This window comes from Triturus cristatus, chromosome 3_2 (assembly GCF_964204655.1).
Source record: "Triturus cristatus chromosome 3_2, aTriCri1.1, whole genome shotgun sequence".
NCBI classification, from domain to species: Eukaryota; Metazoa; Chordata; class Amphibia; order Caudata; family Salamandridae; genus Triturus; species Triturus cristatus.
Window position 1 is genome coordinate 349,356,737 of NC_140584.1, and position 15,025 is coordinate 349,371,761.

Consider the following 15,025-nt stretch of genomic DNA (forward strand, 5'->3'; position numbering starts at 1 on the left):
TTCGAAAGCGGAAAATGGGTACCACCTCGGCTCAGGTTCACCGACACAGTCCCCTCAACCAAATCAGGATGAAGACAGGATAGACGTAGGAGGTCGCGGAGGTCCTCGGGAGCCTCGCACCTACGCGGCCATCTTGGTTGCGCGCTAGGCTCCTCCCCCCACACTAAGGAAACTTAAACCTTTCCTACCACCCAACGACTTTAAACAGGCAGTACAAGCACTAGTCATACCAAGACTGGAATACGGTATTATCTCTCTTTGTGGCCTTCCCAAAGTATCAACTGCACCATAAGAGCCTCTATCAATTCGGCAGCTAGACTCATCACTGGCTCCAAAAGAAACTCCCATATCACCCCGGATCTTCAATCCCTGTACTGGCTACCCCTTGAAGCCAGAATTCATCTGAAAATAGCGTGTATGACACACAAAGCCGTGCATCATAATGCACCCACATATCTGGCACAGAAACTGACTATCTCTGGCGGGATCAGACCTTCAAGAAGTGCGGATAACCTACTACTGAAACCACAAAGGTTCCACAAGAAGAAAACATATAACAGATCCTTCTCCGGGATGGCACCCAGAATCTGGAATGCCTTACCTCCTGAAACCAGACTTAACCCCTCCACTGCTTCTTTCAAAAGGGAGGTAAAATCGATACTCATGGCCAAATTCACCTAACTATGGACTATAGACATCTGGGTTTCAATCACATCCGTGTCCCTAACAAGACGGTCATAATAGACCATCTAAGCAACTAGACTTTTTGTTTTTTCCTCAGGTTGATTATTGCTCTGCCTACACAAGATGCTCTGTGTATGTGCTATGTGTAACATTTATTTGTTGTATAGTAACCTTTATTGATTGTATAGCGCTCTGAAATCCGTTTAGGATCTTGTTCGCGCTCTATAAAACTTTCTAAATAAAATAAAATAAAATAAACCAAGGAGAGGCTAAAGGGACTTTGCTGTGTGCTGTGTCCCCCTGCTTGAAAGTACTTTCCTGTGCTGTTTCCTGAAGTAACTTAACCCCAACGGCCCGAGGAGGGCTGGCTCCCTGTTGTGGAAACTCAGGAACACAAACGTTTCCAGAAGTGTCTCAGCGACACTGTGTGCGTGTGCTTTGTGCAGCCTGAGACCGTCGTTACGATTGCCCTGTGATCGTGTACACCCGGAACTCAAGTGAGTCTCAGCAACGCTGTGTGCGTGTGCTTCGTGCAGCCTGAGACCTTTGTGAGGATTGCCCTGTGATCGTGCACACCAGGAGTTCAAGTGAGTCTCAGCGACGCTGTGTGCGTGTGTTTCATGCAGCCTGATACCTTCATGAAGATTGCCCTGTGACAGTGCACCCCCGAAGCTCAAGTGAGTCTCAGCGACGCTGTGTGCGTGTGCCCTGTTGCAGCCTGAGATCTTCATTATCGCCATCGGCCCAGACCGACATTCACAGGGGAGCTGTGCCGCCGACCCGAGCCCGCTGTTCCCAGAAGCAGGACCTTGAACCAACCCCATTGGGGGAGGGCCAGTGTTCCACTGCCCAGAATCAACCAAGTTGCATCGGAGGCCCATGTCACGAGAAGAGGGGAGGAGAGCGAGGTCGCACCCCCCAGGTAACGTGTGTCGCGACCTGGGGCGGGGAGCGGGCTCGGAGAGGGACGCTCTCGGCCTCTTCCATTCTTGCAGCACAAGCCTGTGCTCATGCTCGTTTTGCGGCCCGTACTTGCCAAGGAGGGGCAGTACCGGACCGGAGTGTGGAGCAGCACTTTGGTTTACACCATACCCATGTTGGGGGCATATGTTGGCGGAAGCTGACCGCGAGTCAGTACGAGAGGCAGAGAGACCGTCTACAGCACCGTGATTGGTGTCAAGTGCCTAGCGCATTGCATTGCTTCTGCATTACGAACTGCCTGATTGTTGCCTTGCGCATGGCATTGTGTTTGCATAACGAACTGCCTCATTGTTGCATTACGCATTGCATTATTTTTGCATAACAAACTGCTGATTGTTGCATTATGCATTGCATTAGTTTGCATAACGAACTACCTGATTGTTGCATTACACATTGCATTATTTTTGCATAACGAACTGCTGATTGTTGCATTACGCATTGCATTATTTTTGCATAACGAACTGCAGATTGTTGCATTACGCATTGCATTAGGTTGTATAACGAACTGCAGATTGTTGCATTACGCATTGCATTAGGTTGTATAACGAACTACCTGATTGTTGCATTACGCATTGCATTATTTTTGCATAACGAACTGCATTATTTTTACATTGCAAATTGCCTGATTCTTGCATTACGAACTGCATAGCATTGCATTAGGACTGCATTGGATCATCTATAATTGCTCATTAATACTGCCAGAACCTACAAGGGCTGGCTGGCCTAATAACCGGCCTGGAGGAATATTACCAATACGCATATGTTGGATTTTTATCGTGTGGTCGCATCGTATATCTTTTTATATAAACATATACTTGTTTTTCTATGAAACTCGTGTTGAGTCCTTTTGTGGTGTCATTATTGGGTCACTGGGAGCGTGGTTGCAAATACTTTACACATTTGCCTTGGAGATAAGCCTGGCTGCTCGTGCCAAGCTATCGAGTGTGTGAGCAGGGGCTATCTGAGAAGGTGTCCTTCCTTTCCTTGACTTAGAAGCGAGGGTCCCTACTTGGCCTATGGTACCTACCTCAGCCAACTAGGGAATACCGGTCCTAACACAAACATATATGGTTATGGGTACACAAACATTTTCTTAGTCCTTGCCAACTCCGGAGCCAGAGATTAACTCCTCTCAATGCAGGCATAAATCAGTTTCCAGGGTGGGAATGAGACGAGATCACCTTCATAACTGGGAAGCTGTAAGAATAATCCCAGGGCTATCCAAGTAGGGGCGTGGTCTAAATAAAGATAACTACTGTAGCAGTACCCCCTGCTCTGACAAGCCATCAGCTCTAGGACTCCGCAGAGTGTCATCAGATTTGGAATTCCCCGCTCAGACTCGCTCTCTCCCCTCCTTATTACAGCAAGGCTATGTATGGATAACGCCAAACACCATCCCAAGTACCCCAAAACTGGTGTCGTCATCCCGGGAAATGCCCAGGCAGACACCTCCCATTTAGGGTGGCTTCACGTGAGGCTGAGTGTACTAGAAGCACTGCTCCCAGAAGGCAACGCAGCTTCACAGGGGTGAGTTTTAACGAAGCCACCACCCCCGTCAAAACATGCCACGGAGTCCTCCTACAAAGCGGCTCACCTTGCCGCTCGGTCATGCCTTGACCTCCACTACTCAGTAGTGAGCAAAATGAGCATGCGCACATCGATGTGCATGCTCTCACTACAGTCCAAGAAAAAAAAAAGAAAACTGACTACCTCTGCGAGGTCTGAAAATAGTGCCCGATAGAGACCCGTTTTAGGCCCCCTGAATATAACTGCTGGTGCTCAGACCCCGACAGACACGGCCCACTTAAAGCCCTGAATAATCCTATAGAGCCGCAATTCTCACAGCTTCCCAGGAGTTGTATATCACAATAGTGCCTTTAGAAATATCACCCAACAAGAATATTTCTGCAAAACAAAACCGTCATGAAGATAAGTGTATATGGTCAGCATAGCTTTACTGTTCTTACTCCCCACCTATATACCTTGAAGATATAAATCTTCAAGGTACGTTTATATGGAGTTACGAATATAGCAAACCTATTCTTACATATATATACTTTATTAGTCCATATTTTGGTTGCTGATATTTTTGCTATGATATTTAAAAAAGTATACTCTACTACCAGACCTTGCGGGTGCATTCTTAGAATATTTTGCAAAGTCTAAAAGTTCACTAACCTTGTAAGAAAGGTAGGTGCAAACCTACGGGTGCAGATTTGTAATTATTATTTTTATTCTTTTTTAGGAATAAGGTCACTGTTTTTCTCAAACTGACTGACTACAAACGTTTGCATTTTGAATGATGAAAGTGTGGTTTCGTAGTCAGATCTGGGACAGTTGCCCCCACACTTAGAACACTGTCCACGTGCCCTGTGGCTATAGAAAAACAGCCATACTGGGCCAGGCTGTTGCTATGGTGCATGCAATTGTTCTACATAGTAAGGCACAGTTTACCCCGAACATTGAAGGATGGCTGAGTCCACACACCTGATATCATTATGTTTGCTATTTGAATATAGAAGTGAGGCTTCTCCTGGCGTGAACAAACACAATACTTGCTTTCCAACCAATGAGGCTGCCCTGAGTTGCCAGGCTGCATTCCATCCCACGGGAACCGTTTTTTTCCCCCATTGGCCACTTCCTTATTCAGAGGCTCTGTAGTCATTACTCAGCAGCCTACAACAACCTGAGACAAAGTGAAAGTACGCACAGACAAGTTCGAAGAAGCAGGAAGTGCACTGCCATATGACTCTTAACATGTCTGTGTGCGCAGGGAGCGTCGTCTATGCCGGTCTGTGCTTATTGCAAATGGTCGCAGGTATGTATGGACCTTTCACTACATATATGTGTGTTAGAGCGACTGGGGATGTGTGTGTGTGAATAGACTCTTCCGAATTAAACCGGAGGGGATTCAAATATTTGCTACGAGTCTCTGTGAACTAATTGTCCCTGAATAAAAACAGCAAGTTTTGTGCGGGCGTCTCTCAGTAAATGGCGTCTATTCAGATTTGTGCTGAAATGTGGCAATGTGAGTTGTGTAACTTTGCCTGGAGATAGCATGTCAATCACAGTACGCACTGCGCAGGGCTGAAGTGGGTCGGAGGGGGGGGGGGGGGGTGGACAAGTAAACGCCCCAGGTAGGACGGGTGCATGGGGCATCTATCCGCCGCCCAGGATGCTCCTGAAACAGCGCTTTGGGCTCGGCACACGCGGTCTCTATAGGTAGATAGATGATTGCAGGGCCAGCTCTAGGGTGGTGCGATCGGTGCCTCCGCACCGGGCGTTGACTTGGGGGGGGGCGTCATTTTTGGAAAATGTATATTGTCATTTTAGAAGCACCTGCTGCCGCGTTCCTGGCCCCCAGAAATTTTCAGACATCAATCAAGATAACTCCAGTGATTAATCGTCTTTCTGGAAATGTCTGGGCAGTTTTGATTCATACAAGGTAGCGCAGAGGGTTAAAATACCTGCTGCTAAGAACGTATATTATGCAGATAAAGCGCGTATATTGTAAAGAGATCAGTGTGTTACTTCTTCTGTAAGAAAGCTCCTTTTGTAACTTGTGGTTTAGAAGTCAAAATCCCAATATAGATCATTTTGCTATTAACTGTGATCAAAGAGCTGCATGCAAACTGCAATGATGTTATGTTTTAAATTCTGAATTTGTGCTTTTCCAGAATGAGGACTCCAACTATATTGCCTACCAGTATAGATGACATGTCACTCCTACACTATACCTTGTAGTCCTCTCTGATGTAACATTTCCTATGCACTGATTTACACATGTCTGATTGTCTCTGTGCAATGTGTGTGATGTAAAGTGCTGCGACACCTTACACTGGTATGAGTGGCGCTAAAGAAACGAAAGGCCTTTATTGTATGATTTAAAATCTTTTACAAAAACGACAAAAGTGCAAGTTAAAAACATAAAATCTGATTAAAGCAGCATGTTTGACAAGCAAAAATGCTATACAGTGACTAAAAACAGTCCATTTAGTGGCAACATATGCAGAATTTGACATGGGGGGTGTGCAGAGTTCAAATATCAGTGGTGCTGAGACATAGTTTATTCAGCTGACTCTTCTCTGGCTGTTCGTAAGAGCATTTCAGCAGCCGCATAAAACTTTCCAATTAATGCCAGCTCCATCGGGACTGTGGTGGTGTAGATATGCCTTAAGGCCTCCGTGCATGATCTAACGCTGTGATGTATGAGCATGGTTCTTAAATACAAGCGCCTTGGAGAAAGCAAGGCTGGGCAACAACAAATAACATGCTCCTCAGATTCTGTGTGATATTGACACAGGCAGCAGCCGGAGCCACTTGATGACCAGTTTTTCCAGTGGGCTCTATAATCTTGTATTGGCAAGGTTAAGAGCCTCACTCTCATAACATTTTGAAGGGCTTGTCCTCCAAGGCCGGCTTTTAAGTAGGGCTGGCATGTGGTACTTTCATGTGAGTTAACAAGGCCTTCTGCACCCAGGACCAATCTGATCCGTTCAAGGTCCTGTTGCCTCGAGATGTTCTATCCACACTTTTTTAGCAGGATCTTTACTCTACACTTTGTTTTTTTTTGTTGTAAATTTTTTTATTAGAAACCGTTATTACACGATAAAATACAGACAAGGGCCTACAACCATCAAGGCCGGCCGCTATAGAGCCCGAGGGCCCGCAATGCGACGCCACACATTCAAATGAGCCAGAGGCAGAGCTCCCGGCAGTTCGTAAGCACATATAACAGGCCGTGGCCATAGGCCAGGAGCAATCGGAAAAAACAGTTTCATTTTCTATTAAATACAAAACACACTCAAGGCAATGAGAGTCCGAAATAGCAGCGTGCTCTTCCCAGGACGGGGAACAACGTATAGTATACAAAGCAGTTCTTGTCTGGAAGCGGTGGCAGGGGGCCACGGGAAGACAAAGCAGGGAACACCCCTCCCACAATCCCGCAGAACGTGTGGCTAGGGGGACAAAGCAATATCGACCTCTAATGGCAGAGGCGGGGTGCAGATACGTCCACGATGCAAGTTCCATGGACCCCATACCTTAGTCCATTTCCCTGGCTTGCCTCTCGCCACATACACCGTCTTTTCCCTAAACATACACCAGTCCATGTTCTCCTTCCATACCTCGATCGTGGGCGGCCTCGGGGAGCCCCACAGCTGCGCAATGTTACGCTTAGCCACCATGTACCCCAAAGTCACCCACTGCGTCTGTGCCGCATTACAATCATTCGGTTCCCAGACATTCAACAAACACCTCCTGGCCTCTGGCAACAGAGCAACGTGCGTGACCTCCTCCATTACGGCGTGGATACCGTTCCAAAATCGCACTACCTCCGAACATTCCCATAAGATATGAAGAAAGGTGCCCGGCAGGCCACATCCACGCTTACACAATCCATCCCTCGAGTAACCCATACGCAGCAAACCGGGCCCCGTGACATACACTCTATGAAGGATCTTCAGCTGTACGAATCGTAAGCGGGCCGGGATCGCCACCTCTTTCGGGGAGGCCACCGCCGATACCCAGTCCTCATCATCCAATTCCAAGCCATCGCCCGTCCATGCCTCCCGCAGACGGAGAAGCAAGTCCGCGCGATCATTAATGAGTTTCTTGTAAATCAGAGAAATAGTGCTGTCGGGCACGTAGCCATCCAACACTCTATCCTCCAGTGGGGAATACTCGGGGATAGCAGCAACGTCCGGAAAAACCGAACACAGCGCGTGGTAGACTTGTGCATACCGGAAGTACTCTCTATCATTTAATTTGTATTCAGTTTTAAGCATTTCGAATGTTTTGAAGGACCCCTTCGCCCAAAGATCACCCACCTTACATATACCGATCATATCCCATTTCTCAAAGCCCTTAGATCTCCACAAACAGCCCAGCCGCCCGGAGGCATACAACGGCGTCGCCCGAGTCAAGCGATCCCTCCACCCCATCGCAGCACTCGCCGCGTGCCACACACGTACCGCAACCCGCGTGGGTCCCGTCAACCGCGTGTCAGGGGTCACCGAATACAGCGCCCTATTATAATCCCCACCCGGGAGCAGAAATTTATCCATCTCGAAGGCCGGATTCAAGGCAGGACCATATATCCCATGGTTCACTGCCGCCAACTGAGACGCCCAATAGTATCGTTTAATATCGGGGAGGGCGACCCCCCCATCGTACCAAGGGAGCGTCAGCTTGGCGAGAGCGATCCGCGGCCGCCCGTCCCAAAACAGTTGGCGCTGAAGACCCTCCACCTCCCGGAAATAACGGGCTGGCACGACGTCCAAAGTATTTTGCAAAGCATACAAGAAGCGAGGTAACAACATCATTTTAAACAATGCCGCCCGTCCGAGCGGCGAAAGCGGAAGTCGTCGCCACCTTGCGACGTCGGCCTTCAATCGCTGGAGGGGGGGGAGAAGGTTTCGCTCATAGCGGACCGCAGGATCCAGAGAGATAAAGATTCCCAAATATATGAACCCCAGTGTGGCAATCTGGATGGGGCAATCCCGTGGCAGGAGGGGGGCCTCGCCCGAGAGGACGTAAACACACGATTTGGCCCAGTTGATAACCAGGCCAGAGTTGCGACCAAAGGAATTCAGTACGTCCACCAATACGATTAGCGACTGTCGGGGAGAGGTGAGATACAGAAGGATGTCATCCGCGTAAAGGGAGACACGGTCTTCAAACTCCGGCGTCCATCTAATGCCTCGCAGCGACGGCTCCCAACGCAACCAGGCGGCGAGAGGCTCCAAAGAAAGTGCAAAGAGAAGGGGTGACAACGGGCATCCCTGCCGCGTACCTCTCCCCAGTGCGAAGGGAGCCGACACCCTCCCATTCACCACCACCTGAGCCAGTGGGTCAGTATAGAGTAATTTTACCCAACCAATAAACTCAGGGCCGAACCCAAATTTCGCCAATACGGCCCAAATATACGGCCACTCCAAAGTGTTGAACGCCATAGTAGCATCTAAAGATGCCAAGATGGCCGGCTCACGTATAAACCCCGCTCGAGCAAGCACGCCGTGCAACCGCCTCAAATTCAGAGCGGTATTCCGATGGGGTATGAAACCGGACTGATCCTGATGAATCAAGTCGCCCACGACCCGAACCAGTCGATTAGCCAGTACCTTAGCCAGAATTTTGGGTTCTACATTCAACAGCGAAATGGGCCTATAGGAGGCGCAGCAATCTCGCGGCTTCCCCTCTTTGTGTATCACAACTATGTTGGCGAGGCGTTGGTCCAGGGGGAGGAAGCCCGCCGCACGTGCCGCAAAAAACATGTCCCGAAGATACGGCGCTATCTTATCGGGACGCAACTTATATAGTTCGATGGGAAGACCATTAGGACCCACAGCCTTACCCGATGCGATAGAGCGAATGGCCAGAGCGATCTCATCTGACGACAACTTCGCCTCCATCAACACTGCATCAGCCTCCGATAGGGTTGGCAATGCAATGTCTCTAAGCAACAGATGAGAGTCCTCCTCCGAGCGCACAGAAACCAGAGAATATACCCCGCGGAAATAATCCGCGAAGCAGTCAACGATCTCCACCGGGTCGGTCACACGCACTCCATCCATTCTCTCCACAACGGGCACCACCCTGCTCGCTCTCTCCTTCTTATCCAACCAAGCAATCAACTATCCGGCCTTATCCCCCACATCATACAGTCGTCCTTGCTGCTCTCTACTCATCTCTTTAGCGGCTTCCGTGACTAGCGCCCTATAATCTGATTGTTTGAGGCTGAAAACGTGCAGTTTCTCATCAGTAACTCCCCGCTCCAAGTCCTCCTCCATTTCAGCTAGTTCGGTTTCTAGGCGAACCACCTCTGCTCTCTCGCACCTCTTAGCATGGGAGATAAGGGACAAGGCCTGCCCCCTGACCACCACTTTATAAGCCTCCCATAGGGAGACGGCCGACGACACCGACCCCACATTCTCATTGAAGTAGTGATCAGTGGACTTGACCAGTTCCGCGCGGATCTTAGGGTTACGTATATACCAGGGGCTAATGGGTGCCACTCTCCCCTCTGCCCCAGGGACAACCTTCAATTGCAACCATATAGGGGAATGGTCAGAAATACCTCGGGCTAAGTGACGCACCTCCCCAATCATACCAGCTTGGGTCGCCAGCATAAGCATGTAATCAAGTCTTGAGAGACTCCCATGGGCCCCTGAGTGAAAGGTATATTGCGCCTGTCCCGGGTGCATCAGTCTCCAGCAATCCACTAGTCCCAAAGTGTCCAAAAAACCACCCAACCAGGCCTGAGCCCTAGGGAGGTCCCTGGGGGGGTGATGGTCCTCCGACCCAGAGACAACAGCATTAAAGTCACCCCCCACCACCAGAACCCCCCCAGGGAGTCCCAGGACCAAACGCCCCAAATCGGCAAATGTAGCCGTCTGTAACCCCGGAGGCACATACACAGCAACGAGCGAAACAGTCCTACCCTCCCATCTCCCCACCAGTGCCACATAGCGCCCCCTATCATCGTGAAGCACCTCATCCACCTCCAAGGGGAGAGAGGCCCTAATCAAAATGCCCACTCCCCTAGAGCCAGAAGTGAAACCAGAGTGAGCGGCAAGGCGATAGCCCCTCCTATTTAGGGCATGGAAGGAGTTCCCAATCAAATGTGTCTCCTGCAGGAAAACAATGTCGGGCGAGGTCCGTTTCAAAAACTGCAACACCACCCCACGCTTGATCCTGTCCCCCAGTCCATTCACATTCCACGAAAGGATTCTCAATCCTCTACCCCCCATCCCACTCCCGTGCATGATACCCACATCCCAGAAAGCACAAACCAAAAAAGTCAGCAGAGAACTTCACATTGCCTTGCGAAACAAACGAACAATCCCCAACAACCCCCCTCCCCCACAATCCCCAAACCCCAACTCCCCCCTCCCTGCACCCCTGCATGAGCCCAAACAGCCCCCCCAACTCGCAGTGTGCCTGTCGCCCTAACATATACCACAAAAAGAACCCCTGAAGGAGGAAAGGACCCCAATAAGCTCCCCACAATCCCCAGGCACTTGAAGGGCATAGAGTGCCAAACTAGGGTCCAGTTGTGCCAAGGTACAAAACGTCACCAGTCCAGTCCATCACCAGGAACCAAGTTCTAGTCCTGCTCCACCAAGTCCTGTCCGCTCTCCGTCGTCCGATTGTCTCGATCCTGTCCCCGAGGCAGGGCATCCAACCAGTCTCCAACCACCTCCGGCCGGTCGAAAAAGTGTGAGCAACCCCGGAACTCAACCCACAGCCGAGCCGGCAATAACATCGCATATTTCAGCTCCATGTCCCTCAAGCGCCATTTGACGCCCAAAAATCCCAGCCGTTGTTTTTGGACCGCGTGCGTGAAGTCCGGGTAAAAGCTGACGTTGGAGTTCTCAAACTTCAGCAGCCCGGTCACCCTCGACGCCTGAAGGATAGCATCCCTATCCCGAAAGTTAAAGAGCCGGGCGATTATAGGCCGCGGGGGAGCACCCACTTTGGGCGCACCACCCGGAATCCTGTGGGCCCGCTCCACCGCAAAGAACTTGCTCAGTCCCTTGGGCGCGAGACGATTGGTCACCAGATCCTCCACCAAAAGATCCGCAGCAGATTCCTCCGATCTTTCCGGCACTCCAATGATACGAACGTTGTTCCGTCTAGCCCTGCTTTCGGAGTCCTCAAGTCGACGGTCCGTCAGGTCACTGGCTAGCCGCAACCTACGGACCTCCGTCTGCAGGGCGTCCACGTCCACAGTTAAGCTCGACGCCGCTTGATTCAAGGAGTCGACCCGCTCGTTAGTTTTGGACAGGTCTGCCCTGACCAAATTCACATCGATCAGGACCGCGTCCAATTTATGAGCCAGGGTATCAAACTGCTGACCCACAGCGGTCTTCATCTCCTCAATGGCGCCCATGATGTCCAACAAAGTCAATTCTGACGATGGGTCTGAGACCTCCTTAGACCTCTCAGGCGATTTATGCGAGCCACTAGGTGATCCCTTTGCCTGCGCATATCGATCCATATTATTGACCTGGGTATAGGCACCCCTCCGGGTTGACTTGGGTTTCGATTTGTCGCCGTCTAGTCTCGCCGCCATCGCCCGGAGGCCACCAGGGTTGGCACCCGCCCGCACCAGGAAAAAGGGGACCAGGTAGCTAATTCAATTGAACACAGCCGTCGCCGACAGTGAGCCCATGTATAGTCCAAGAGTCAGGCCAGACACTCCGTCGTCCGCACCCCTCTGAAACACCAAAGTCTCTCAGCCGATACCAGAACACAGGCTTGAAAACGAAAGTGAAAGTGCGGGGTCCGTGACGGGTCAAGCCCAGCCAGCCGCTGTTGTTCACTTCGTGCCCGGGCACTTCACCAGCTCGAGATCGGGACCAATGCAAGGGCAGGCCGCAAACTTCGGAGTGCAACCATTCCGGCTCCCGGCGTCCGATCTGAATTTGGAAAACGGGTGGCACCTCAGCGCAAGTTCATCTGCAAAAGCCCCTCAAATAAACCAGGATTCAGTCAGGATAGACGTGGGAGGTTGCGGAGGCCCTCGAGAGCCGTAAGCCTACGCGGCCATCTTGGTTGCGCGCTAGGCTCCTCCTCACTCTACACTTTGTTAATGGTATATCTGTAGGAGGTTTGATTGATGGTCCCAGTGTTTGCTTGGCAATCAAGAGATACCTCGCCCAACGACTGTTATTGTCTGTGAAGACCACCTGTAGCGCTGACCTGATAGAGCCCGGGCATGCATTGGTCACATTGTGTTGGAATTTCACTATGTCTTTTTTACATTCAATGTCCATTGTTGTAATATTGAACTCTAATCGGATCAGTGAACGCCTGGTCGTATGGGGTAGCTTGAAAACTTTTCTATACGCCATTGTGTATAGACCCTCCAGTTTTTTAGTCAGCAGACCAGGGAAGACAAGGTGGCCATAACTGAGTGTTGGAATTAGCTTGGCTTGCATGACTCGTCGGATCCCCTCCGTCGAGTGACTTACAAGCTTGTGGTGTAATTTGCACAAACCATATGTTAGTTTAGCTGCTTTTGCCTCCAATGCTTTGACCTGCAGGACAGGTCTGACGGTGTCTGCAAATTGTACTCCTAGATAGGTGTACTTATTGGTCGTGCTTATCCTTAGAGGACCCAGCTGCCATGCCAGTGTTTGTTTTTTTGGCTTGTGACCAAATATCAGCACTTTGGTCTTAGATGCATTGGCTACAAGCTTGTTTTCCATGTTATAGTTATGTAGCTTCTCTAATGCCCTTTTCATGCCAATTCTTGTGTAATCCAACAGGACAAGATCATCTGCATACTGCATGATTGGCAGTCTGAGGTGGCCCAATTTTGGGGGAAAGATGTTAGTTTTTAACAGTGCTTCTCCCAGATCAGCAGTGTATAAATTAAAAACGCAGCCCTGTTTTAACCCCCTGTTTGTGAAGATCCTAGCAGTTGCGCATATGCTAGTGAGCTTTACTCGCACCCACGTGCCGGTACAGAGTGACAGGATAGTCGCAAGCAGTTTCCGTGGTATGCCCCACTTAGCCAATTTTGCCCACAGAATGTTTTGATCGACACCATCAAAGGCTGCGCTATAGTCCACAAAGCATGCATATAGTGGTGGGGAGACGGGTCCAGTTGCCTTCGTTGCCAGATATGAAAGTGCAATGGCATTATCCATGGTCAAAGAGTTCGGCCGAAAGCCAGACTGGTAATGCGGGATTACTTGTTTTTTCGTGATCCATGTCTCTAGTTCTTTCAAGAGCCTTTTTGCAAATGCCTTTCCTTCCACATCCAGTAGTGCAATGAATCTATAATTCCCTGTATCTGATACATCCCCCTTTTTGTAAATGGGATGTAGGATGGAACCTTTCCATGAGTCCGGAACAACAGAAAAATTGTAACAATGATTGAATAAGGTTTGAATGTGGGGTGCCCAATATTCGCGATCTTCCTTAAAGATATGCCCAGGCAACCCGTTAGGCCTTGGCACCCCATCCCTCCTGATGCCCTGGAGGATGGTTAAAATTTCCCTTTCTGTTTGATGTAAATCCACCGCATTGCTCTCCTCATGTTGGTGGTCTTCTTCTTTGGCAATGCTTTCCATAGGTTTTTTCTGGTCGACGTATAGGTTGGTGGCGTGAACAGCCCATTTGTTGGCAGGCACGGCATTGTGAATGTGATGGCCGCCATGTACGCCATTTATGTATCTCCAAAATTCCTTGCTTTTGTTGGGTGCTAGTAATGTATAAATGATTCTCCATTTTTCCTCTATACTGGATTGTTTTAGTTGTGTTTTTTTTTTGCTGTCTTCAATTGTCTTTCCGTATGGATAGACTTTTCCTTCATATGCCTTGATTCTGCCAATCGGCAGCTCTTTTTGCTCTGTATGAAGATTTGATTGTCCATGTAGTTAAATGTCCCCTATTGTATGTGTTTATTATTATGAGCAAATTGCTTTCCTGGAGTTAATGCATTGAATAGCGAAATCATGATTTCTGCCCAGCTGGTCTGTGGACCATTTATGCATGTGTTGTGCTTCCATTTTATGTACTTTGTCCAACTTATAGGCCCCCATTTGATACGTTTAATTGAGGCTGTTTCATTATCTAGACTGAGCATGTTGCCTACAGCTAGATATTCCTCATGCCTCATGCTGCTAATGTTGACCAAAGCAGAGATTGGTTGATGATCGCTTCCGGAAGTGGATAATACCTTATACTCTACACATCTCCTCAACAAATTCTTACTCAGGAAAATGTAGTCAAGCGTGGAGATATTATTAAATGTAGGTTGTGGAGTCGTTGTCAGCTGGCATACGTTATTCGCGGATCCCAGGTTAAATTAATTAATGCATGCTTCCATAAGCTTGCGACTGCGGTCCTCGTGATTTTGTTCCGGGGCACATAAGTCTCTGATGTTAAAATCCCCAGTAATGATGCATTCATGTCCAGGGTTCTCGTGGAGGTATGCTCTAACTGTCCTAATGATCCTTCTGATGTTTATGTTTTTATCCTTTTTATTTGGGTTGACATATAGGTTAATTACTCCAAGTTTGAACGGATTGCCCTCTACTCTAAGCCCATTTATTGTTATAATCTGGACATCTGGTGCATATGTGGGCCAATCCTCGAATTGTAGTTGCAGATTTAATTTTGCAAATATCGAGATCCCTCCGCTTGGTCTTCTAAATATGTTGTTTTTGCTTGCCACTGTATGGAAGGCCTGGTAGCCTTTAATGTAGTTGGCTGTTTCCATCCAAGTTTCCTGCAAGCATAAAATGTCTCCAGACATCAGTAGGTTCATGACTTCATTTTTGGTCATGATCGACTTAAACCCTGCCACGTTCCAGCTAATTAGCCTAAACTTAGTGTTTAATGTCTC

The 15,025-nt window shown here is 49.1% G+C and overlaps 1 protein-coding gene across 2 annotated transcripts in view; it reads left to right on the plus strand.

Moving 5' to 3' along the window:
- Positions 1-4,355: 4,355 nt before the first annotated feature.
- IFNLR1 (interferon lambda receptor 1) overlaps positions 4,356-15,025 on the plus strand; it is a 349,388-nt gene continuing 338,718 nt past the window's right edge. The window contains exon 1 of one of the 2 annotated variants that reach the window (XM_085647854.1): positions 4,356-4,483. Coding sequence is in view for 1 of the 2 variants with exons in the window: in XM_085647853.1 (XP_085503979.1) it covers positions 4,411-4,483 (73 nt within the window). In the remaining variant the exon portion in view is untranslated. The remainder of the gene's footprint in view (positions 4,484-15,025) is intronic. The other variant, XM_085647853.1, reaches the window with a different exon arrangement.